Below are 25,822 nucleotides of genomic sequence, written 5' to 3'. Positions count from 1 at the left end.
TTCTTCCTCTTCCTCCTCCTCCTCTTCTTCCTCTTCCTCCTCCTCCTCCTTCTTCTTCCTCTTCCTCCTCCTCTTCTTCCTCCTCCTCCTCTTCTTCCTCTTCCTCCTCCTCCTCCTCCTCCCTCCTCCTCCTCCTCTTCTTCCTCCTCCTCCTCTTCTTCCTCTTCCTCCTCCTCCTCCTACTTCCTCTTCCTCCTCCTCCTCCTCTCTGCAGGAGGCAGCTGATGAATGTTTCTCTCTCATCGATGTTTCTGACTCTCCCTCTCTCTTCCTCTCTGTTAAAAAAAATCAATAAAATATATATATATATATATATATATATATATATATATTTAAAAATATTTCATTGATTTTTTTACAGAGAGGAAGAGAGAGGGAGAGAGAGTTAGAAACATTGACGAGAGAGAATCATCGATCAGCTGCCTCTTGCACACCCTCTACTGGGGATGTGCCCACAACCAAGGTCCATGCCCTTGACCGAAATCGAACCTGGGACCTTTCAGTCCGCAGGCCGACGCTCTATCCACTGAGCCACACCGGTTTCGGCAATAAAATATATTTTATTTTTTAAAAACGTCATTCTTCACCCAGGATTCATTGAGACACGGCCATCCAGGCTGGAGCCTTTCCCACGTGGCTCCGGGCTTGTATTTGATTCTCATTCTTCCCACAGATCCAGACCCGCCTTCAGAAGTTACCTGTCATTCTAAGGGCGCAAGAACGGGAATGGCCAGCTGGGACCCTCCGCCAAGTGATTTCCATAATTTTACTCTTTGTTACTATCCCCTGGAGTCAGGTAATTTGCAGAGAATTTAATTCCGTGTGTGTGTGGGGGGGGGGGGGGCAGGAGTTGGACAGCGCCCAGGGTGGCTGGAAGGGGCCTCGCATGCAAACGCCGTCCTTCTGAAGCATCGCGTGTCTGGGCGGTCCTGGCGGGCCCTGACTTCTCACACCGGCCACGTGCCGATCCGGCCGCCCAGGCTGGCGTGTGGCTCCCGCGACGGCCTCTGCTCAGGACCGCGGCTGCTCCTTGTGCGTCCTGCTGCCCAGCAGGGGTTCGTTGATGCTGTTGATTTCATTTTTAATTTTAATTTTTATTGTTTTTTTTAATAGATTTTTTTTGTCCTGTCACAGTTCTATTTATTTTATTATTTTATTTTTATTTTAAATATATTGTATTGATTATTTCTTTTACAGAGAGGAAGAGAGAGGGATAGAGAGTTAGAAACATCGATGAGGGAGAATCATCGACCAGCTGCCTCCTGCACGCCCCCCACTGGGGATGTGCCCGCCACCAAGGTCCATGCCCTTGACCGGGAATCGAACCCGGGACCTCCAGTCTGCAGCCCGACGCTCTATCCACTGAGCCACCCCGGCCAGGGCGGGATGGATTGATTCCTCAGTCCCTCTGTTGGCAGTTGGCTTAGAAGTCACTGCGTGTAGACACCAGAGGAAGCACGGGGTCTCTTGGCATGACGCGGCTTGAAAGTTTCTTTTTTTTCCTCCCCTTAGATTCCAAAAATTGCTACAATCTGAGTAAAGATGCGAAGACACATCATTTGACCCATCTGACCCCTTATACGGAATATAAAGTGTCAGTTCGCGCCTTTGTCAAAGGAAAAATCCTACGATGTGGAGAGGCTGAGAACTGCATATTTCGGACAGACGCAGAAGGTAAATTATACCTTTTAATGCTTATTTTTTTTTTTTTTTTCCGGCGAAAGGCATGGTGCAGAGGAGGGGCGTCTGAATGCATGGGACAGCGACCCTTATACACTTCGCTTGGCCAAGTGCATGGATTGGCTCATTCCCTTTATTTAATTTTATTTTTTAAAACATATTTTATTGACTTTTTACAGAGAGGAAGGGAGAGGGAGAGAGGGTTAGAAACATCGATGAGAGAGAAACATCCATCAGCTGCCTCCTGCACTCCCCCCACCGGGGATGTGCCCGCCACCAAGGTCCATGCCCTTGACCGAGAATCAAACCTGCGAGCTTTCAGTCCGCAGGCTGACGCTCTATCCACTGAGCCAAACCCGTTTCTGCTCTTTTTCTTAAAAAAAAAAAAAAAAATTATTAATGTCAGAGAGGAAGGGAGAGAGGAGAGAGAGAGAGAGAGAGAAACATCCACGATGAGAGAGCATCAGGGATCGGCTGCCTCCGCACGCCCCACCTGGGGATCGAGCCCGCACCCCAGCAGCTCATCCGGGAAGGAGGGCGCAGGCTTTGGTTTCCCAGAATCCTCCTCTCCTCTCCCCTCCCCTCCCCTTCTTCTTCTCCTCTCTCCCCCCCTTCCTCCTCTCCTCTCCCCCCCTCTCCCCTGTCCTCCACTGCTTTCCTCTTCCCTTCCCTCCCCTCCCCTCCCCTCCTCTCCTTTCCCCTCCTCTCAACTCCTTTCCTCTCCCCTTCCCCCTCACCTCTCCTTCCCTCCCCTCCCCTCCCTTCCTCTCCCCTCCTCTACTCTGCCCTCCACTGCTTTCCTCTCCCCTCCCCTCTGCTCCTCTTCTCCCCCTTTTTTGTCTCTACCTTCTCCTCTCCTGTCCTCTCCTTTCTTCTTCTTCTCATCCTATCCCCACCGGAGGGCCTACACGCTCCGGGCTCCCCGCACAGCCCAGGGCCTGCCCGCGTCCCCGGATGAAGCGGTGGTTTCCTCTCAGGCGCTCTGTCCCCGTGGTTTTTCTCCCCCACACCCCGGTCGGGGCCCCCGAGCCGTGTCCGCCGTGCGTGTGTGTGTGTGTGTGCATGCGTGTGTGCGTGTGTGCGGAGTGCCAGGTACCGTGGACGGGGCGGACCCCGCAGGAACCGTCTCTGCTCCTTTGACAGCCGCCAGCGCGGTCCAGAAACTCACGGTGGAAGCCAAGTCGGACAACAGCATGCTGGTGACCTGCAGCCCGCCCGAGCACTTCAACGGCCCCCGCGATGGTGACTACTGGCTGGAGGTCAGGACGGGGGGCGCCCTGGTGAGAGAGGAGTCCCAGAAGAAGTGCCACTTCCTGGTGAAGGACCTCCACTACTCCACCGAGTACACCTTCGAGGTGAGCCCGCCCCCAGCGTGACGGCTCCTGGGAGCTCCCGGCCTCTGAGGTCTGACTCCACCGCACCCCAAACGCCCTGAAAGGTGGACCCCAAACTTCCCGCCCCTGGTGCGCACGACAGTGGTTTCAAGCAACAATTTGGTCAGAATTTTTTTGAGCTTCAATAGGATATCAATATATTCCCTTTACTGACTGATCTATTCTATATCGTCATTATGTGCTTTTTACTTTTTTAAATTTATATATATACATATATGCACACATACACACACACACACACACACACACACACACACACACACATATATATTGAGTGGCCAGATGATGATGATCTCTGAACGCATCATAATCTGGCCTCTCAGTGTCTATCCTATAGAATAAAAGGCTAATATGCAAACTGTCCCCTCCACCAGGAGTTCGACCAGCAGGCAGGCAGGCCAACCGCCCATGTCCCCTCCCCCTGGCCAGGCTGGCCAGACCCCACCCATGCACGAATTCATGCACTGGGTCTCTAATACACACACACACACACACACACACACACACACACTCTGAGTGGCCAGATTATCATGCGTTCAGAGATCATAATAATCTGACCATATATATGTGTGTGTGTGTGTGTGTGTGTGTGTGTGTATGTATATATGTCTGTGTGTGTATGTGTAGATAGATAGATAGATAGATAGATAGATTTCAGAAAGGAATGGAGAAGGAGAGATAGAAACATCAATGATGAGAGAGAATCAGAGAATCATCAATCAGCTGCCTCCTAGTGGGGATCAAGCCTGCAATCCAGGCACATGCTCTTGATTGGATTCGAACCCAGGACCCTTCTTCTGGCGCTCTATCCAATGAGCCAAAGCAGCCAGGGCATTATGTGCTTTCTATGTATAACTCTCGTGACCTCGACATGGAAGATATTTTCATCTTACGTAGAACGCCGAGACATTGGGGTCTTGTTAGAGATTTAACTCTAAATTATGAATCTGCTGACGAGTTTGCTAGATCTTATGCCTTCGGTTTCTTTACGCTTGTGAATTATAACTCGCGTTACTGCTTGAATGGGCTCAGATTTCTCTATATCTTGCTCCCTGTTAAGTATATTCTTCTTAGCAATATTTGATAAGATATTGACATAACCTTATAGTTTCAGCTCTGAATTCAAGGCAACCAGTATATCCTTAATAAAAATTTTTTTAAAAAATCATTGTATATGAAATAATGTATATGGTACTTTATGCTATGTAACATTTACATGAGAAAACTATTTTCTCTTTTATCTTGGATATTCAGGTCTACTACAACAATAAGGCCCATCCTGGAATTCGAGATAGAGCTTCTAAATCAACATCCTGTAAGTCGCGATTTGGCTATTTATCATATTAATATTTTATTTTATTTCTTCTAAATATATTTTTATTGATTTTTTTATAGAGAGAAAGGGAGAAGGATAGAGAGTTAGAAACATCGATGAGAGAGAAGCATCCATCAGCTGCCTCCTGCACACCCCTCACTGGGGATGTGCCCGCAACCAAGGTCCATGCCCTTGACCGGAATCGAACCTGGGACCTGTGAGTCCGCAGGCCGACGCTTTATCCACTGAGTCAAACCGGCTAGGGCAATCATATTAATATTTTAAAATACAACGGAACTTACAATGCTTGAGTAGTTTGCATTCATATCATGTTTAACTATTAAACACGTAAATTACATTTTCCATAAACGTAGTATTTTAGGTTGCCCCAAAAGACGAGCTTCGTATTAAAATACAATCTCTTAAATGCAAATCAAGGAATTCAATGACTAAAAGGGGGTTGATTTCATAAAATAATTCTTAAAGGGGTTAATCTGCATAGACTATTAAAGGATGATTGTATGTCAGGCCCTGGTTCCCGGTAGCAATCAAGCGTGTTTGTCTTATGCGTTTTAAACATATTTTTATGGATTTCAAAGAGGAAGGGAGAGAAAGAGAGAGAGAGAGAGAAACATCCATGATGAGAGAGACTCATGGATAGGCTGCCTCCCGCACGCCCCCTACTGGGGATCAAAGCCACAACTCCGGCCTGTGCCCTGGACCCGGATCGAACTGTGACCTCCTGGTTCCTGGGTCGACGCTCAGCCCCTGAGCTGCGTCGGGCGGGCCCTTTTGCCTGTTTGTACATTGCATTGCCTCTCTCGTTATTATTGAACTGCCAGACTTCTTCAATGGTCTAGAAAAAGCCTTTTGCTGGATGTATGCTTTGCAAATATTCCTAACATGCTTGCATCGGCTCCGAATGATAGCGGCAAAATTCGAGACCCTGGGAATGTCGTGTACTGGGTCTCATTCTGAATTTATTATTAATTATTATTATCATCATCATTATTATTATTTTTGAAAACCGTGCTTTGAAGGGGACGATCCAAAGAACCCGGCGAACCCTGTGCCCTCCGTAACCGCTCTCCGCCTGTCCCCTTCGCTTCTAGATAATTCCAGAGCCCTGATCTCATTCCTGGTCTTTCTCATCGTTGTGACGTCCATCGCCCTGATGGTCGTGCTCTATAAAATCTACGTCCTGCACAAGAGCAGGTCCAGGTGAGAGCTGGTTTCAAAGTAGAAACACACACACACACACACACCTCACACACACTCACACACACACACACAACAGAAACCTAAAATAATCAGAATGAGGAAGCAGGGAAGTGACCCTTGAGGAGATGGCAGGAAGCCCGGCTCCGGGATGGTGCGCGTGGTCCTGTGGGTTTACCTCCGTGGTCGGCAAACTGCGGCTCTCGGGCCCCTGGAGGGCGGCTCTTCCACAAAACACCACGGCCCGGGCGCGTCTGTGCGGAAGACGTGGCGTCAGAAGGAGTTTAAGTTTAAACAACGTGGCTCTCCAGAGACGTGTCCGTCGTGGAGCTGTGGATACTGGGCCCCGTGGGCGGATGCATTTGCCCACCGCGGGTTCATGTCAGCTGCCACCATTTCCCGCGTCCGCGGATGGCGCCGTGGGTCTCGCATGTCTGCCGACGGAAAGCTTGTTCATCTCTGAACGGGGTGGGCCAGAGGGCCGAAGGCGAGGCCGGGACCAGGGACAGGGGGGCGCTGGAGAGGTAGATGTGTGTCTTTAGCCAGGGACAGCTACGTTTCATCGAGAACCAGAGTTTTACAGTAAAATAAATCTGCCTCTTATCTCAGCGGAGCAGCCAGCCCTTCCTTGGTATTCTTTCCTTCCTCGTTTTTCCTTTGCTCCCCTCCTCTCCTCCTTCATCGTCTCCTCCCCCCACCCCGTTCTTCTCTCCTCCCTCCCCGGACCACTTCCCGCCCCTTTCCTCCCTCCTCCCCCTTTCTTAATCCGTTCTGCCTCCATTCCCTCCTTCCTTCCACACATTTATTAAATATTAGAGGCCCGGTGCATGAAATTCGTGCACAGAGGGGTGTGTGTGTGTCCCTCAGCCCAGCCTGCACCCTCTCCCATCTGGGGCCCTTTGAGGGATGTCCGACCGACCAGTGGGATCGGGCCTAAATGGGCGGTCGGTCATCCCTCTCACAATCCAGGACTGCTGGCTCCCAACTGCTCGCCTGCCTGCCTTCCTGATTGCCCCTAACTGCTTCTGCCTGTCAGCCTGATCATGCTAACCACTCCCCTCCCAGCCTGATTGATGCCCAACTGCTCCCCTGCCAGCCTGTTTGACCCTAACTGCCCTCCCCTGAAGGCCTGGTCCCCCCCAACTGCCCTCCCCTGGAGGCCTGGTCCCCCCCAACTGCCCTCCCCTGAAGGCCTGGTCAACCCTAACTGCCCTCCCCTGAAGGCCTGGGTCCCACCCAACTGCCCTCCCCTGAAGGCCTGGTCAACCCTAACTGCCCTCCCCTGAAGGCCTGATCTCCCCTAACTGACCTTCCTTGCAGGCCTTGTCCCCCCAACTGCCCTCCCCTGGAGACCTGGTCACACCCAACTGCCTTTCCTATGCAGACCTGGGTCTCCCCCAACTGCCTTTCCCTGCAGGCCCGGTCGCCCCCAACTTCCCTCCTCTGCTGGCCTGGTCACCCTCACTGCCCTCCCCAGCAGGCTTGATCATCCACAACTGCCCTCCCTATCAGGCCTCCCTCCCAACTGCCCTCCCCTGCAGGCTTGATCGCCCACAAATGCCCTCCCTTGCAGGCCTGGTCCCTCCCCCCACTGCCCTGCCTGCTGGCCATCTTGTGGTGGCCGTCTTGTGTCCCCATGGGGGCGGCCATCTTGTGTGTTGGAGTGATGGTCCATCTGCATGTGGCTCTTTGATGAGGTAGGGTGAGTTGAGAGCCAGCCTGGTGCTCTGCTTCAGGATGGAAATGTGCCATTTCTTCTCTTTGCAGCAATTTGGATGAAGAGCAGGAGCTGGTGGCCAGGGGTACGTATGCAGTTTCTTTAACCGATGAATTACGCTCCCCGCACATCTGAATCCACTCATTCTATCTATTTATATCTTATTTCCGAGAGGAGGGGAGTGGGAGAGAGATAGAAACATCCATGAGGAGAGAGAACCGTGGATCGGCTGCCTCCTGCACGCCCCCCGCTGGGGATCGAGCCCGCCACCCGGGCCTGTGCCCTGAACTGGGATCGATCCGTGGCCTCTCGGTTCACAGGCCGACACTCAACCCCTGAGCCACGCTGGCTGGGCTGAATCCATCATTTACTTTTAAAAAAGATATATGTTATTGATTTTTCACAGAGAGGAAGAGAGAGGGATAGAGAGCTAGAAACATCGATGAGAGAGAAACATCCATCAGCCGCCTCCTGCACGCCCCCTACTGGGGATGTGCCCGCAACCAAGGTCCGTGCCCTTGACCAGAATCGAACCTGGCCGACGCTCTATTCACTGAGCCACACCGGTCTCGGCTGAACCCATTCATTTTCAATAAGAAAACAACACTTTTTTAAATTTATTTTTAAATCTAACCTGGACCTCCTCTGTAGAGAGGAGGAGGACAGTGCTTGCCTTTGCTGACTCAGCCAGCAAGGATGGACATCCCTAAGGTGTATGCGTAGCGTGCGTGTGGCCCCCTGAGGCCAAGCGTGCCCCCGGCGGGGCCCTGACTCTGCCGCCCGCGCACAGATGACGAGAAGCAGCTGATGAACGTGGAGCCCATCCACGCGGACCTCCTGCTGGAGACGTACAAGAGGAAGATCGCCGACGAAGGGCGGCTCTTCCTGGCCGAGTTCCAGGTGGGGGGCCACGGGACGCGGGGTCCGGGCCGCCGCGTTGCCGTAGAGACGGTGACCGTTGGCGACGGGAGGGGAGACCGTTCTGGGTGAACCCGCCCTGACCGCGGGGTCCCTGTCTCTTCCAGAGCATCCCCCGCGTCTTCAGCAAGCTCACCATCAAGGAGGCGCGCAAGTCCTTCAACCAGAACAAGAACCGCTACGTGGACATCCTGCCCTGTACGCGGTGGCCAGAGCGGGCCCTGGGTTCTTCCCTGTTTTTATTTAAAAAAAAAACTATATGTTATTGATTTTTCACAGAGAGGAAGGGAGAGGGAGAGTTAGACCCATTGATGAGAGAGAAACATTGACCAGCTGCCTCTTGCACGCCCCCCACTGGGGGTGTGTGTGCCTGCCACCAAGGTCCATGGCCTTGACCGGAATCGAACCCAGGGACCCTTCCGTCTGCAGGCCGACGCTCTAGCCACTGAGACACACTGGTTTTGGCCAGTATTTTATTTTATTTTTTTAATATATTTTATTGATTTTGTACAGAGAGGAAGGGAGAGAGATAGAGAGTTAGAAACATCGATGAGAGAGAGTCATCGATCAGCTGCCTCTTGCACACCTCCTACTGGGGATATGCCCGCCACCAAGGTACATGCCCTTGACCGGAATCAAACCCGAGACCCTTCAGTCCCCAAGCTGATGCTCTATCCATTGAGCCAAACCGATTTCGGCTCCGCCAGTATTTTTTTAAAATATATTTTTTATCGATCTAAGAGAGGAAGGGAGAGAGAGCGAGAGAGAGAGAGAGAGAGAGAGAGAGAGCGAGAGAGAGAGAGAGAGAGGCATCCATGATGAGAGAATCATCGATCAGCTGCCTCCTGCACGCCCCTCCTGGGGATGGAGCATGAAGCCCCGGGCCTACGCCCTGGCCGGGAATCGAACCGGGGACCCTCCAGGCCGCGGGCCGGTGCTCCGTCCGCTGAGCCGGCGTGGCCGGGGCGGTCCTTCGCCGCTGACTCTTGTTTCTGCTCTCGGGACAGATGACGACAACCGCGTGGTGCTGTCCGAGGTCAACGGGGACCCGGGGTCCAACTACATCAACGCCAGCTACATCGACGTGAGTGCAGGCCCGCGGGCGGCCAGCGGGGGGCGCCCTCCCCACTCCGCCCTCCGCCCTCCGCCCTCCGCCTTCCGGTCCTTCCTGGCCACGGCAACATGTTAGAACGACTTCTCTTTCTTTTCCTTTTTTTATTTTAAATACATTTTATCGATTTTTTACAGAGAGGAAGGGAGAGAGAGAGAGAGCTGGAAACAGTGATGAGAGAGAAAAATCAACCAGCTGTCTCCTGCACACCCCCTACTGGGGATGTGCCCCCAACCAAGGTCCATGCCCTTGACCGGAATCGAACCTGGGACCCTTCAGTCCGCAGACCGACCTCAACCACTGAGCCAAACCAGTATCGGCTCTTTTTCTTTAAAAAAAATATATATTTTAATTGATTTCAGAGAGAGGAAGGAAGAGAGAGAGAGAGAGAGAGAGAGAGAGAGAGAGAGAGAGAGAGAGAAACATCCGTGATGAGAGAGAACCATTGACCAGCTGCCTCCTGCACGCCCTGGTGCCCTGAGGCTGCCAGGATCTAAAACACAGAAACGGCCCGGCTGGTGTGGCTCAGTGGTTGAGCATCGACCTAGGAACCAGGAGGTCAGGGTTCGATTCCCGGTCAAGGGCACGTGCCGTGGTTGTGGGCTCGATGAGGCGTGCAGGAGGCGGCCGATCCGTGATTCTCTCATCCTGGGTATGTGTATGTATCTCTCCCCCTCCCCTTGCCTCTCTGAAATCAATGAAAAACATATTTTTAAAAAATATAGGGATGCCTGCATGAATTACCCTTCTACACTGCCGGGCCGTAGAGGAGAAGGGAGTCTCGTTTGTCTTTAATTGTCTTGCGTGCCGAGCAAAGGCCCACGCACGCACGCACGCCATGACGGTTGTCTGTGAATGGCCCCTGACACGGTCAGCGCGGTCCAACGCCTGGTGCCCACTGACACCCGCGCTCCCTGGCAATGCCCGGCGAGATTCACAACCGAGAGACAGCGGCGAAGGCCCGGCCTCTCCCCCCATTCCTGCGCCCCCGCCCCGATTCTGCCGTGAGGGAACGCCGGGCGTTGCCTTGACGACGTGCTTTGTGTGTGTGTGTGTGTTGTGCAGGGTTACAAGGAGCCCAGGAAGTACATCGCCGCACAAGGTAACCCCCCCCACGTCCCACCCATCCCGGGTCCCCGCGAGGCACCGTTTCGGGGCGCGTTCCCGAAGGGGGGTCTGAGGTTGCGTGTGTCCCCCTCCCAGGCCCCAGGGAGGAGACCGTGGACGACTTCTGGAGGATGATCTGGGAGCAGAAGGCCACGGTCATTGTCATGGTCACTCGATGCGAAGAAGGGAACAGGGTGAGGGCTCTGAGGGGCTGCGTTTGTAAAGGTCCCCATTCTCCCCCAAATCGGGACTTTTTTAAAACGCCTCGGGAGGCGGGACAAATTGTTAAAAACCGGGCCTGTCCCGCCAAAAGCGGGACGTCTGGTCACCTTACTTGTATGGCTCCTGCCTACATGTATGTGTATGTGTGTACACGAATGTTTACACGTGATGAACACGTGCGGTATTTGCATATATGTGCGTACATCTATACACACATGCATGTGTATGTGTGTACACGAATGTTTACACGTGATGGACACATGCGGTATTTGTGTGTGTGTATACACACTCGTGTGTGTATGTGTGTACACAAATGTTTACACGCGACGAACGCGTGCAGTGTTTGTATATATGTGTGCATACACGTGTGTATGCATGTACACGGATGTTCACACATGACGAACGCGTGCGTTTTGAACACCGGCAGAACAAGTGTGCCCAGTACTGGCCGTCGGGGGCGGACAGCGCCCGGGAGTACGGGGACGTCGTCGTGAGGGTCACGGACCACAAGACCTGCCCGGACTACGTCATCCAGAGGTTCAGCATCACCCACGTGAGCGCCTTTCCCGACGGCGCTTCTCTCCGCGCCGCCCGGCCGGAAACAGTCCCGGGGGGCTGAGCGGCTACGCTCGGGGGGAAACCAAAAACTCTGCCTCCTAGTGCATGCTGGGAAGTTTGGTTCTTGGAAAGCCAAATAGGTTTTCAGAAACTGGCTTCCGGCCGGCCGGCGTGGCTCAGGGGCGGAGCGCCGACCTAGGAACCAGGAGGTCAGGGTTCGATCCCCGGTCAGGGCACAGGCCTGGGGGGCGGGCTCCATCCCCCATAGGGGGCGTGCAGGAGGCAGCCGATCCATGCTTCTCTCTCATCATGGATGTTTCTCTCTCTCTCCTTCTCCCTTTACTCTCTGAAATCAATAAAGTAATATATATTTTTTTAAAAAGAAAGACCATGCAACCATGGCCGAAAGAAGCATGCACTGCGGGGGGGAGGGGGGGAAGGATTATTGTACGGATACCCCCACCCCTTCTGCCTCGGGAAATAAAACGAAACCGGCTCAGCACACCCGTTCTCTCCCGGCCAGAAACGAGAGAAGATCCCGGGGCGGGAGGTCACCCACATCCAGTTCACCAGCTGGCCGGACCACGGGGTCCCCGAGGACCCCCACCTTCTCCTCAAGCTGCGCCGGAGGGTCAACGCCTTTAGCAACTTCTTCAGCGGCCCCATCCTGGTGCACTGCAGGTGAGGGCCCTCCGGGGACCCCGGGGCCGGCCGGGCACCTCCCCTCAGGCCACGGCCACACGGGGACCCCAGGGCCGGCCGGGCACCTGCCCCCGGGCCACGGCCACACAGGGACCCTTGTGGCCGGCCGGGCACCTGCCCCCGGGCCTCAGCCACACCGGGACCCCCAGGGCCGGCTGGGTACCTGCCCCCGGGCCTCAGCCACACCGGGGACCCCCAGGGCCGGCTGGGTACCTGCCCCCAGGCCATGGCCACACCCGGGGACCCCAGGGCCGGTCGGGCACCTCCCCCTGGGCCTCGGCCACACCAGGACCCCCTGGGTGCAGACACTCACTCGCCTCTCTCTGCTCCACCCCCGTCGGCCTCGGCTCCCCTTGACCGCGCCTCCCCCGCCGTGTCCCCCGCCGTGTCCCCCGCCGTGTCCCCCGCCGTGTCTCCGTGGCCAGTGCCGGCGTCGGACGCACGGGCACCTACATCGGCATCGACGCCATGCTGGAGGGGCTGGAGGCGGAGAACAGGGTGGACGTGTACGGCTATGTGGTCAAGCTTCGGCGGCAGCGGTGCCTCATGGTCCAGGTGGAGGTACGGACGGCCCCCGCCCCTCGCTGTTCTCTCCCCTTCACTTCCGGCCTCCATCTTTTGGGGATGGGACTGGGGATGGGAAAGGAGGTCCCAGTTCTGCCCCTGCCGGCTGGCCGGCGTGGCTCAGGCGTGGAGCATCCACCTGGGAGCCAGGAGGTCGAGGTTCCGTTCCCTGTCATGGCACATGCCCCGGTTGCAGGCTTCCTGTGTCCAGAGATCATCGTCATCTGGCCGCTCCGTGTAGACTGGTAATTGGACTTACTGGCCCAGTCATAGACACGGAAGGAAGGAACAGATGTGGGTTGTTGTTGTTGTTTTTTAATTTTAAAAAATATATATTTTATTGATTTTTTTACCGAGAGGAAAAGAGGGATAGAGAGTTAGAAACATCGATGAGAGAGAAACATCGATCAGCTGCCTCCTGCACGCCCACCACTGGGGATGTGCCCGCAACCAAGGTCCATGCCCTTGACTGGAATTGAACCTGGGACCGTTGAGTCCGCAGGCAGACGCTCTATCCACTGAGCCACACTGGTTTCGGCTGTTGTTGTTGTTTTTGTTTTGTTTTGTTTTGTTTTTGTTTTTTAATTTTTAAGAGGAAGATAAAAGGTAGGCACGACACAATAGATGCCTCATCTCTTAGCAGTGTTTTGTTTTTTTCTGGGGGGGAAAAACACAAAACCACAAGTCTGCGATGAACCTTGCTCCTGTTCCCAAGACTGTGAGAACCAACGTCCAGAATCTGTACATGGCAGAGACCACTGTGTCCTTTTCCATGCATCGCCCTCCCCTGAGCCAGACCAGGAAACTGGCCCGTCTCCATGGGACCGCGGAGACGGTAGATCCACCGCCCCGTCCGTGACCTGCGTGTCTCTCCCGGGAACCCGCAGGCGCAGTACATCCTGATCCACCAGGCGCTGGTGGAGTACAACCAGTTCGGGGAGACGGAGGCGAGCCTGGCCGAGCTCCACCCGTACCTGGCCAACATGAAGAAGAGGGACCCGCCCAGCGAGCCGTCCCCGCTGGAGGCCGAGTTCCAGGTACGGACCGCGTTGATGGGGACGGGGACGGTGACGGTGGCCATGGTGACGGTGATGGTGGTGATGGTGACGATGATGATGGTGATGATGGTGATGAGGGTGATGATGGTGATGATGACGATGACGATGACAGTGCTGATGGTGATGATGATAACGATGATGATGGTGGTGATGACGGTGATGATGATGGTGATGGTGATGATGATGGTGATGGTGATGATGATGATGACAACAATGGTGATGATGGTGATGACGGTGATGATGATGATGATGATGGTGGTGGTGATGATGGTGATGGTGATAATGATTATGATGGTGATGATGATGATGTCAATGATGACGGTGATGGTGATGATAACGATGGTGATGATGATGACGATGATGATGATGACGATGATGGTGATGATGATGATGGTGATGATGATGACGATGATGATGACCACGACGATGGTGATGATGATGATGACGATGATGATGATGCGTACAGATGACTTCCATGGGGTGCTCCCTCCCATGCTGTGGGAACCTCCCAGCCACTGGGTAGACGCGTCCAAACGTAGAAATCTGATTTTAAAGCCAGCGCTGTCCACCGTTCCTCACTCAGCGGGTCTACAGTAAAGGCTAAAGGTAGCCATAGAGTCCTCGCTCGTGTGGCTCTGTGGATAGAGCCATCGGCCTGCGAACTGAAGGGTCCCGGGTTCCATTCTGGTCCATTGAGTGGGTTGCGTGCGGGCTCGATCCCCAGTAGGAGGCATGCAGGAGACAGCCGATCTGTGGTTCTCTCTCCTCATGATGTCTCTCTCTCTCCCTTCCAATTTACCAAACCTTCTTGTGAACCACCCAACAGGTCCATTCAGAGAGTGTCTGTCACAAGTGTCACATTCTGCTTTCCATCAGATGCAGGATCAGAGGGCGGTTGAGATGGGGGTGGAGGGGGAACCGGACAGGTAACACAATCCCAGGCCCACCTGCCCTCCAGGGGGGGGGGGGGTAGTTTCCGTCTCAGGTGTCTTCCTTCTTGATTTATTGCTTTTACCTGACAAATCCCCCCCCTACCAACGGGAGGAGACAGGAAGCAGCAGCGATGGCGGGAAGACCGCCGCTGGGGGTTTTGAAGGAGAAACAAAATAAACATAAAAGGGTGAAGGGGTTGCTGGGAGAAGAGGATTAGGATTGGGATGGATGGGAGTTTGCCAACTAATGGCAGACCATGGCCACCAGAGGGCAGACTTCAGCATTGATTGATGGATGGCCGCTTCCAGACAATGATGGCAGGATGCAAGTTGCAGAGAGAGATGGAGAGAGAGAGAAAGAGAGAGGGAGAGAGAGAGAGAGAGAGAGAGAGAGAGAGAGAGAGAGAGAGAGGAAGTCCAGTTTTGAATGCTGTCCGGTGAGAACTAACAGTGGACTGAGCTGAATAGAAGGAGAGACAAGGAAGAGGGTGTGAGAGGCATGGGTTTGGCTCAGTGGATAGAGCGTCGGCCTACGGGCTGGAGGGCCCCGGGTTCGATTCCGGTCAAGGGCATGTCCCTTGGTTGCGGGCACATCCCCAGTGGGGGGTGTGCAGGAGGCAGCTGATGGATGTTTCTCTCTCATCGATGTCTCTAACTCTCTCTCCCTCCCCCTTCCTCTCTGTGAAAAATCAATAAAATATATATTTTTTTAAAAAAGAAAAGAATGAAGTATCTGCCGCTCTCACCCTGAGCCTGTCTCCTGAGCGGGCTCTCTCGGGAGAGGACATTCTGATGGCTCTCGGCCGCGGTGACAGCGGCCCCCGGGGGGCCTGGGGCTGGTGTGAGGACGGAAGCGCCCTGTGTGACAGACCGTGCGGGTCTGGCCCAGCTCCCCGGTCCCAGGCTCTGAGCACCGGGCAGCCACGCGGCCTCCGGGAGCCGGGAGCCGGGAGCCGGGAGCCGGGAGCCGGGAGCCGGCAGCCACCGCGGCCTCCGCGGGTCCGGGAGCCGGGAGCCGGGAGCGGGGGGACGGCGGCGGGTGTCCCGGTCGGAGGACAGGCTGGTGCGGGGCCTCTGGTGCCGCCGCCGGGCCTGAGCCCCGTCCCACCGGCTCTGTCCTCCCGCAGAGACTCCCCTCGTACCGGAGCTGGCGGACTCAGCACATGGGCAACCGCGAGGAGAACCAGAGCAAGAACAGGACGTCCTCCGTCATCCCGTGTAGGTGGCCGCCCGCCGCGCGCCCCGTCCCGCCCACCGTGCCCACCGTGCGCCCCGTCATGCGCCCCGCCCCGCCTCGCGCTCCGTGGGGGGGGCTCGGGAGCTCCTTGGGATTTGATTCATGGAAGACACACACACACATACACGCACACACCCATAAACACACATCCATACACATAAACACACACACACTCACATACACACACACACAACACGCACACACACACCCATAAACACACATTCATACACATAAACACACACACAAACACACATAAACATACACACAAACACACGTGCTCGCCCACACACATACACATACAGGCAAGCACATGCACACACACACTTGCATACGTATACATACACACATACATATACAAGCACACACGCGTATGCACACATACACAAGCACACACACATACACGCATGCACAAACACACATACACATGCACACAGAGAGACAAGCACACACACATACACACACACATGCCCACACACCCACACAGAGACTACATATGCACACATACATACACAAACACATCTGCGCGCACACATACACACAGAGAGAGAGACAAGCACACACGCACACACACATGACTTAAGGCCAGCTTTGAACACTGGGTTGGGTTGGCCTAGGGACTGGCCAACAGGCTGTTTAAAACGAAGGCCTGGCGACCGCTCTGAGCCCCCCACGTTCGTGATGGGCTTGGGGGGCCCACTGTGCCCCCGTGTCCCTCCCGCCGGCGAGCTCAGAGCCGGGGGTCAGGCGGGCGTCACCGCTCCAGCCGGAGGGCAGACACAGGCCCCGCTCCCCGCCAGTCTGTCTCACCGCCCTTTCCCCCCCGCTGTGCACCCAGGCTAGTTCATTCCCGGAAAATTCTTTACGAATGCCGTCGAAAACATGACATTGGTGGGGCTGTCGATCACCAGGTCAGGCTGGATCGGGTCATTACATTTATTTTTCACCGAGAAACTGAGGAGTGAGAACTAAATTTTTTAAATTAAGCAATAGTTTATTGGAGATACGGATTCCATTGACAGGTTAATTATTTGTTAATAGGATAGAATTGAAAAAAAAAATGGGTTTTTACCTAAGCCATGTAGTTTATTATCGTATAGATGTATTTTTTTTTTAAATATATATCAAGCAGATTGCTAATGTCCCGTGGACAGCTCAAGTCTGTGTGTTCAGACTGAGCGATCCCATGGGAAATCACGACCCCTGTGTGTTGGTGAACCTTGAACCCTGTGTGTCCCAGGCATGTTGCCTGGGTCCTGCTTGGGGGCCTCTTTTGTCTCAGACTCCCGTTCTGTGGCGTGCGAACCGGTAAGAACGGGGTTCCGTGTCCGATGGGATCCCACGTCGACCCGTACGTTGACGTCCGGGGACCTGCCCCTTCCCGGCCGCCCTGACGCCGCGGGGCCGCCCGGCGGGGGCGTGTGAAAGGGCCGCTGACCCCCTGTGTCTCCCGCGCAGATGACTTCAACCGCGTGCAGCTGCGGCACGAGCTGGACGTGAGCAAGGAGAGCGAGCACGAGTCCGACGAGTCCTCGGACGAGGACAGCGAGGCCGAGGACACCGGCCGATACATCAACGCCTCCTTCGTCACGGTAGGCGCCCGCCGCCGGGCCCCGAGCCCGGCCCTTTAAACGTGATCTTGTGTTACTTACTTATGTTTTAAATACACCTTTATGGATGTCAGAGTGGGAGGGAGAGGAAGAGAGAGAGAAACACCCATGAGGAGAGAGAATCATGGACCTGCTGCCCCCTGCACGCCCCCTCCTGGGGATGTGCCTGCAACCAAGGCGCATGCCCTTGACGGGAATCGAACCTGGGACCCTGGAGTCCACAGGCTGAGAGTCTCCTTTTCCAGGCAGCCCCGGGGGTCTCCGTGGCACGTGGCTGCCTTTCCCAAACGGCTCTCCTCAGAACCCACCGCTCTTGGTGATGGAGTTCCACGTTTTTCTTGTTTTTTTTTTCTTTAAAGAGTTACTGGAAGCCTGAGGTGATGATCGCGGCCCAGGGACCCCTGAAGGAGACGATCGGGGACTTCTGGCAGATGGTCTTCCAGAGGAAGGTCAAGGTCATAGTCATGCTGACTGAGCTGAGGAGCGGAGACCAGGTTTGCACGTTTAGCTTCTGCGAGAGAGGCCCGGTGCACGGATTTGTGCACAGGCGGGGGCCAGTTGGGCAGAGACTAACACTGGCCCCGCCCCCGGTTGGGGCATGGGAGCCAATCAGGGGCAGGGCAGGGCTGGCCAGGGGGAGGGGCCTTGGGTGGTTGGCAGGCCAGCCTTGCCCCCTGGTCAAACTCCAGTCGAACTCCCAGTCAAGGGGACAATTTGCATATTACCCTTTTATTAGATAGGATTTTATTTATTTATTTTTTTAAATATGTTCTTATTGATTTTGAAGAGAGAGAAGAAGGGAGAAAGAGAGCAAAACATCAATGATCAGAATCCTGGATCGGCTGCCTCCTGCACACCCCACACTGGGGATAGAGCCCGCCACCCGGGCCTGTGCCCTGACCGGGAATCGAACCATGGCCTCCTGGTTCCTAGGTCGATGCTCAACCACTGAGCCATGCTGGCCTGGCTGGGGGAATTTTTTTTTTAAAGAGACATGTGTTTACGTTTGCAGCAGCCTCTCCCTTCGTCTGAATGGGTTCCGCCGGTCAGTGGCCGGAGTGCAGGCAGGGATGGCCGTTGTGTCCGCCGCTGGGGGCAGGTGGTTGGCGGAGAACCCTCCGCAGAGAGGACCCCCCCCCCCCCGTGAGCCTCCAAGGCGGGGAGTCTTTCCCCTCCCAGGGGGCCGAGGGAGGCGCAGAGAGGCCCGCCTCCTGGCAAGGTCATGGCCCCCGGGCCACGCACTGCGGAGAGCCAATGACGAGGGCGTGGACGGGAGGGAGGAAGGCAGGAAGGCCAGGGTCCCAGGGCGGAGCCGGCAGGGCCGGGCCTGGGGGTCCCGGTCACCCCGGTCATTCCCAGGTGCCGTCGGGCCGCACAGGGAAAACACCACGCACACAGGCGGAAGGCGTGTCTACCACCCTGAACACAGGTGTTAGCGTTTTACAAGTTTTCAGCGTGTTCAGGTTGAGAACCCAATTAGAAGGCAACTCAATTTTCATCGAATGGAACGGGGTGGGGGGGAGGAAACGAGGAGAGAGACAGAGAGAGAGAGAGAGAGAGAGAGACAGAGAAAGAAAGAGAGACAGAGAGGCGGAGGGAGACAAAGGATGCTCGAGTAGAGGTTGTTGTTGAATTAGAGAGAGAGACGAGAGAGAGAGAGAGAGAGAGAGAGAGAGAGAGAGAGAGAGAGAGGACGCCGGAGTACAGTTTGTTGTTGATCCCTGTTCTCTCTCTCTCCCTCTCTCTCCTCTCTCTCTCTCTCTCTCTCTCTCTCTCTCTCTCTCTCTCTCGCCCAGGAGGCCTGCGCTCAGTACTGGGGGGAGGGGAAGCAGACCTTCGGAGAGGTCGAAGTTCACACGAAAGAGACCATCCCGTCCGCAGGCTACACCCTCCGTGTGTTCGAGCTGAGACATTCCAAGGTAGGCGAGCGGTGTGTGGGGTGCAGACTTTTTTCTTAAAAAATGTTTCTATTCCTTCGAGAGAGAGGAAGGGCAACGGAGAGAGAGAGAGAGAGAGAGAGAGAGAGAGAGAGAGAGAGAGAGAGAGAGAGAGAAAGAGAGAGAGAGAGAAGCATCGATGCTGAGAGAGCATCAGGGACCGGCTGCCTCCTGCTCGCCCCTCACCGGGGTTTGAGTCCACACCCGGCCCCGGGCCTGCGCCCTTGACCGGGAATCCCACCGTGGCCGCCTGGTTCCTGGGTTGATGCTCGGCCCCTGAGCCACGCTGGCCGGGGTCGGAGGGTAAATCGTTGATTTAAAAATATATATATATTTTATTGATTTTTTACAGAGAGGAAGGGAGAGGCATAGAGAGCTAGAAACATCGATGAGAGAGAATCATCGATCAGCTGCCTCTTGCACACTCCCCACTGGGGATGTGCCCGCAACCAAGGCACATGCCCTTGACCGGGAATCGAACCTGGGACCCCTCAGTCCGCAGGCCGGCGCTCTGTCCACTGAGCCACACCGGCTTTGGTGATGGAAACAAGCTGGTGGGCGGAGGGACACGGGGGCCTCCGTGAGAGAGGAGCCGCCACCCGTGTCCCGAGTTCAGGACGAGGGGTGGCCATGGTGCCCGGAGAGTACGCGGTGCAGGGAGCGTGGCTGTGCTGCCCCCTCGGTGGGCTGCCCCCCGCCCCCACCCCCGGCCCCGAGCTCACGGCCCCTCCGGTTCCAGAGGAAAGAGCCCCGCACGGTGCACCAGTTCCAGTTCGGCAACTGGGGCGCGGACGGGCTGCCCGCGGCGCCCGGGGAGCTGGTCGCCATGGTCCGGGACCTCAAGGAGCAGCTGCCCCCGAGGAAGGCCGGCGAGGGGAGCAGGCACCACAAGAGCGTGCCCGTCCTGGTGCACTGCAGGTGGGTGGCCGGAGAGGGAGCTGGGGCGGCCAGGCCTGCAGGGGGTCAGTTAGGGGCGACCAGGCCTGGAGGGAGGGCAGTTGGGAGCGACCAGGCCTGCAGGGGGGGCAGTTAGGGGCGACCAGGCCTGCAGGGAGGGCAGTTGGGGGTGACCAGGCCTGCGGGGAGGGCAGTTAGGGGCGACCAGGCCTGCAGAGGAAGGCAGTTAGGTGTGACCAGGGCAGCAAGGAAGGGCAGTTAGGGGTGATTGGGCCAGCAGGGGAGGGCATTTGGGGGGGACCAGGCCTGTAGGAGAACAGTTTGGGGGAACCAGGCCTGCAGAGGAGGGCAGTTGCGGGTAACCGGGGAAGCAAAGGAGGCAGTTATGGGTGATCAGGGTGGCAGGGGAGGGCAGTTAGGGGGGACTAGGTCTGCAGAGGAGGGCAGCTAGGGGCAGCCATGCCGGCAGAGGAGGGCTGTTAGGGGTGACAGGGCCAGCAGGGGAGGGCAGTTAGGGGAGACCAGACCTGCAGGGGAGGATAGTTAGGGGTAAACAGGCTGGCAGAGGAGCAGTTAGACATCAACCAGGCTGTCAGAGGAGTGATTAGAGGGTGATCAGGCAGAAGCGGTTAGAGGCAATCAGGCGGGCAGACAGGCGAGCAGTTGGGAGGCAGCAGTCCTGGACTGTGAGAGGGATGTCCCAGATTGGAGAGGGCGCAGGCTGGGCTGAGGGACACTTCTCCACACCCCACCCCACCCCCATGTACGAATTCCGTGCACCGGGCCTCCAGTGGGATATACAATCACCGCAATCTTAATGCAGAGCAACTTGGATTTGAAAACCATCAGTTGATGTTCTAATCTGACCCCAAAAGGCAAATTGATTATTTTCATAATCCATCGCAGCTCATTTTACGAGTGAGCTCTGGGGACCCGCACCTTTCCTCCACCGTAAAGAGCGCTATTGGAGGGAGGAGGCCTGCGGGAACACGTTTGCAGAAAAGTGTTAGGATACGCGAGACAGGGGAGCCCCCTCACACGCTCTAAGAATTCCCCGGAAAGCCTCACAGTGGTTATTAGAATCGCACGTTCTAGAATCGGGCCCTTTTCGGCGTGCATTCGCGTCTGCCGGGGTGAAGCTCTTTTTGATGTTTATTCTGTGATGTTTTCCCCATGACACGTAGTTGTTTTTTTGAATCCTTCCTCCTCTCCGCAGAGACGGCGCGCAGCAGACGGGGCTGTTCTGCGCCCTGTTTAACCTGCTGGAGAGCGCGGAGACCGAGGGCGTGATCGACGTGTTCCAAGTCGTCAAGTCTCTGCGCAAGGCCCGGCCCGGGATGGTCTCCACCTTCGTACGTGCCCCTCTCCCCGCGGCCTCGGGCGCGTCCCGCACGTCTTTATGTTCGCCGTGTCTCCCCCCGGCCCCCTCTCTTCCCCTCCCCTCCTTCCTTCTCGTTCACGTCGCTGTTCCTCTATTTGGTCTTCTGTTTTTACGTGATGGTTCACAGTGAGCTTTTGGGGATATAATAAGACTAGAGGCGCTAAAACCGGTGTGGCTCAGTGGTAGAGCGTCGGCCTGCGGACTGAAAGGTCCCAGGTTCGATTCCGGTCAAGGGCATGGACCTTGGTTGCAGGCACATCCCCTGTAGGGGGTGTGCAAGAGGCAGCTGGTCGATGTTTCTCTCTCATCGATGTTTCTAGCTCTCTATCCTTCTCCCTTCCTCTCTGTAAAAAATCAATAAAATATATTTTAGAAAATAATAATAAGACTAGAGGCCCGGTGCATGAAGTTAGTGCACAGGCAGGGTCCCGAGGCCCAGCTGGCCATCAGGGCCGATCTCGGGTTCCCCACCTCCGTCCTCCCTGCCTCCCCTTTCCCTCACTGCCCACGCTCTGCCACTGCTGCTGGTTGCCCGCCACGTTCCACCCCACCCCCTGGTGGTCAGCACCCATCATAGCGAGCGACCGAACACTCAGTCTCCCGTCTGAACTCCCGAGGGGACAATTTGCGAATGGGCCTTTTGTTATATGAGATACCTGATTTAGAATTTTTCCAGCAGCCGAAACCGGTGTGGCTCAGTGGATAGAGCGCCGGCCTGCGGACGGAGCCCACAACCTGGGCATGTGCCCTGACTGGGAATCCAACCAGTGACCATTTTTATTATTTTTTAAAATATATATTTTTATTGATATCAGAGAGGAAGGGAGAGAGAATTTATTATTATTATTATTATTATTAAGTCTATATTGTTCAGATGATTACAATTCTTTCTCCTACCCCCCCAATAGCTCCCCTCCACCTGGTCCCCACTCCACCCTCCGCCATTACCCACCCCCTGTCCTCATCCCTAGGTGTATGATTTTTGTCCAGTCTCTTCCCGCACCCCCCCCCCCACATAGACACCCCTTTCCCCCTGAGAATTCTCAATCCCCTCCCCTTCTATGCCCCTGATTCTATCCTACTCGCCCAGTGTATTCTATTCCTCCGATGTTCAATTCGCTTGACTTTTAAGATTCCCTTGTTCACGGATAGGTATCTGTTGTTCCTCATTTTTCATCTTAACTTTTTTTCTTCTTTTTCCCAACATCCTTGACCCAATTTCTCTCTTCTTTCCGCGGCCAGGAGCAGTACCAGTTCCTGTACGACGCCATCGCCAGCACCTACCCGGCCCCGAACGGGCAGGTGAAAAAGAACCCCAGCCAGGACGACCCCGTCGCGCTGGACGGCGAGGCGGACAAGCCCACGCCGGAGGCCAACTGTGTGAATCCGGCCGGCGGCAGTGGCCCCGAGCCGGCCCCGGCGGCGGAGAGCAAGGAGGACCAGGACGGCCCCACGCCCGGCAGCAGCCCCGAGGGGGCGGACCGCGCGGCCAACGGCCCCCAGAGCCCGCCGCTGACCACCAGTGCGTAGGAGGGGCCTGGACGGGGCGGCCCCCAGCCCCCTCCGGATGCTGTTTCTGATTCTCCGCACACGGGAGGACTCCCGGGGGGCCTCGGACTGGTGCGGAGGGGAGCTCCTGTTGTGCAAACGTAGGCAGTATTTAAGTCAGCTCTGTACAGCCACCGGCTTGTGTTAAAGCTCTATCTTCCCGCAAAAGCAACTTCTTCTTCGTCGTAGTCCTGGCCTGTGTGTGTGTGGATGTGTGTGTGTGTCTGTGAGACAGAAAGAGAGGAGGGAGGTACTTCAAGTGAATCTACTTGCCTTTTTGGCTGTATTTTTTTTTTTTTTAAGTCACAAACAACATTTTGTTTTTGTTTTTGTTTTTGTTTTTATTGCAAGTGTTAGCTTAGAGCACATGTGTCAAACACAAGGCCCGCGGGCCAAATCCAGCCCGCCAGGCCTTGCAATGTGGCCCGCACTGCGCTGTCATCACTGCACTCCGCTGTCAGTTTATGACATTGTCAGTTTATGACTGTTCAGTAAACCATTCGGCCCGCGATTTAGGCTGGATTTTAGATTTTGGCCCCTTCTCTGATTGACTTCGACACCACTAGCTTAGAGCATCTAAGACGTAAACCGGATAAAGTAAAGTTATCAAAATCGTAACATGTGGTCGATAAGGCTATAGCAAACCTTATCGACCACATGTTAGCAGTTTCCATGCGGCCTCTCGGCCGCTGGCTTCACCTCATCTAAGAATTTTGACAGAAATCTTGAAATCTGGGATCTTTTCCTCACTGGGCTGTTTACATTTTTTAATTTTTTCTCCTTTGCAAGAGGGAGCACTTCTCTGTATAATGTGGAACATCCGTGGCACGTTTCTTATTGATCTTCCCCCCCGCCACCCCCAGTTATAGGTCTGCTGGATGGAACGTAAATAAATAAAATAAAATAAACCTCTGTTACCAAACCAGGCTCTCTCCGGTCCATGGTGTGGAAATAGAAACTGTGCTGCTTGCGTGCGGGGCCTCCTGTTTCTGGGGACGGAACTTTGATGTGAGAAACACGATCGCACCAGCACACGCCCCCACGCTCAAGGGTGTCAGACCTGCTTTGGCTCCGAATCCCTCCAGGGCCCGGACGGGGATCAGGCGCGGAGAGCCGTCGTAATCAAATTGAACCCCGATCTTCTCCTGTCCTTCACCTGGCGTGCGTTACATGTTCCCGAGCGAATCCTGCAAACACATAACATAAAATGCAGGCGGTGCCGCGAACATCTGTAGCACATACTCTTACAGGGATGAAGGTTTTTTTTTGTGTGTGTGTGTTTTGTGTGGTTTTTTTAAAATATATTTTATTGGTTTTTTACAGAGAGGAAGGGAGAGAGATAGAGAGCTAGAAACGTCGATGAGAGAGAACCATCGACCCGCTGCCTCCTGCACACCCCCTACCGGGTATGTGCCCGCAACCAACGTGCATGCCCTTGACCGGAATCGAACCTGCAACCTTTCGGTCCGCAGGCCGACGCTCTATCCACTGAGCCACACTGGTTTCGGCTGTGTGTTGTTGTTTTTTTAAACCACACCCACAACGTTAGCGAAGGATCCTGATGTGACTGCCCGGTGATGGGTTCATAGATTTCGGGGTGACGCACACAGTGCCCGCTTTGTGTTCATTTTATTTTATGTTGGATTTATGTTAGCGTAGAAGCAAGCTGGGGGAAATTTATTTCTTCTTCTGCGTGAGAGATGCGGGGTCCAGGGGCAGCAGGCCCATGAACTCTGTGCAGAAAAAATATTCATCCGAGTCCCTCAGGATCAACGGGTCCGTAAGGGGAGGGGGGCCGCACTCAATCGTGGGACTATCTATGTCACATGTGTCAAACACACGGCCCGCGGGCCAAATCCAGCCCGCCAGGCCTTGCAATGTGGCCCGCACCGCGCTGTCATCACTGCACTCCGCTGTCAGTTTATGACATTGTCAGTTTATGACTGTTCAGTAAACCATTCGGCCCGCGATTTAGGCTGGATTTTAGATTTTGGCCCCTTCTCTGATTGAGTTCGACACCCCTAATCTATGTCTTTGACTTTTATCTTAAAAAGGAAAACGACATGGAAACCACATGCTCATGTGACTCTTACAGGGAGCGCCCTCCCAGGTAACCCGTTCACCAGATGCAAAGACTCATTTCTCTAAACTTTGGCCTTGCGATGAATAATTGCAAAATGAAGCAGGAAGTTCCAGCTTCATACAGCCTGGCCCGTTTCAGACAGGAGGCTTGGGTTCGATGACATATGGATCGGGCAGGAAGGGACCATGGTCGGTTCCTTATAAAGTTTGCTTTTGGTACCAGAATTCATGGGGACTAAAAGATTAAAAAAAAAAAAAAATTCTCAAACTTATCAAATGTCTTAAAATTCAGCTCCCAAGCCATTCATTTTTAAAAAATATAATGCACGATGAGAAATGATTTCCTTACAAATATTTATTTTCCAAACAAGACATCGCGCTTACAGAATAAATATCTGCACAGAAGAGGCATACGTCTTAATATTTCCTTGCAGGTGAAACTGTGTGATGTGACTAGCTGAAAGTCTGCGAGGATCGTCTTATTTTATTTTAAATACCAGAGGCCTGGTGTGTGAATTCAGGCACCAGGGGGGTCCCTCAGCCTGGCCTGCGGGATGGGGCCGAAACCAGCTCTCTGACACCCTCTGAGGGGTCCCGTATGGTGAGAGGGCGCAGGCCAGGCCAGGGGAAGGACCAT

The 25,822-nt window shown here is 54.8% G+C and overlaps 1 protein-coding gene across 2 annotated transcripts in view; it reads left to right on the top strand.

The window, feature by feature from the left end:
• Positions 1-24,025, top strand: part of PTPRC (protein tyrosine phosphatase receptor type C) — a 33,623-nt gene extending 9,598 nt beyond the window's left edge. For both annotated transcript variants that reach the window (XM_084868561.1, XM_084868560.1), the window contains 22 exons: positions 674-796; positions 1,513-1,674; positions 2,824-3,035; positions 4,329-4,389; positions 5,502-5,610; positions 7,375-7,409; positions 8,115-8,224; positions 8,350-8,440; positions 9,250-9,326; positions 10,419-10,455; positions 10,557-10,654; positions 11,110-11,235; positions 11,764-11,921; positions 12,368-12,503; positions 13,394-13,543; positions 15,624-15,714; positions 17,189-17,322; positions 17,700-17,834; positions 19,137-19,259; positions 20,017-20,195; positions 21,391-21,526; positions 22,798-24,025. In XM_084868561.1, the coding sequence (XP_084724687.1) occupies positions 727-796; positions 1,513-1,674; positions 2,824-3,035; positions 4,329-4,389; positions 5,502-5,610; positions 7,375-7,409; positions 8,115-8,224; positions 8,350-8,440; positions 9,250-9,326; positions 10,419-10,455; positions 10,557-10,654; positions 11,110-11,235; positions 11,764-11,921; positions 12,368-12,503; positions 13,394-13,543; positions 15,624-15,714; positions 17,189-17,322; positions 17,700-17,834; positions 19,137-19,259; positions 20,017-20,195; positions 21,391-21,526; positions 22,798-23,085 (2,718 nt within the window). In that variant the 5' untranslated portion in view covers positions 674-726 and the 3' untranslated portion in view covers positions 23,086-24,025. The remainder of the gene's footprint in view (positions 1-673; positions 797-1,512; positions 1,675-2,823; positions 3,036-4,328; positions 4,390-5,501; positions 5,611-7,374; positions 7,410-8,114; positions 8,225-8,349; positions 8,441-9,249; positions 9,327-10,418; positions 10,456-10,556; positions 10,655-11,109; positions 11,236-11,763; positions 11,922-12,367; positions 12,504-13,393; positions 13,544-15,623; positions 15,715-17,188; positions 17,323-17,699; positions 17,835-19,136; positions 19,260-20,016; positions 20,196-21,390; positions 21,527-22,797) is intronic.
• The last annotated feature ends 1,797 nt before the right edge of the window (positions 24,026-25,822 follow it).

This window comes from Pipistrellus hanaki (genome assembly GCF_964339955.1).
Source record: "Pipistrellus hanaki genome assembly, chromosome: 20".
Taxonomy (NCBI): Eukaryota; Metazoa; Chordata; class Mammalia; order Chiroptera; family Vespertilionidae; genus Pipistrellus; species Pipistrellus hanaki.
The sequence above is the reverse complement of the archived record's forward strand: the minus strand, read 5'-3'. Positions and strand labels throughout refer to the sequence as shown.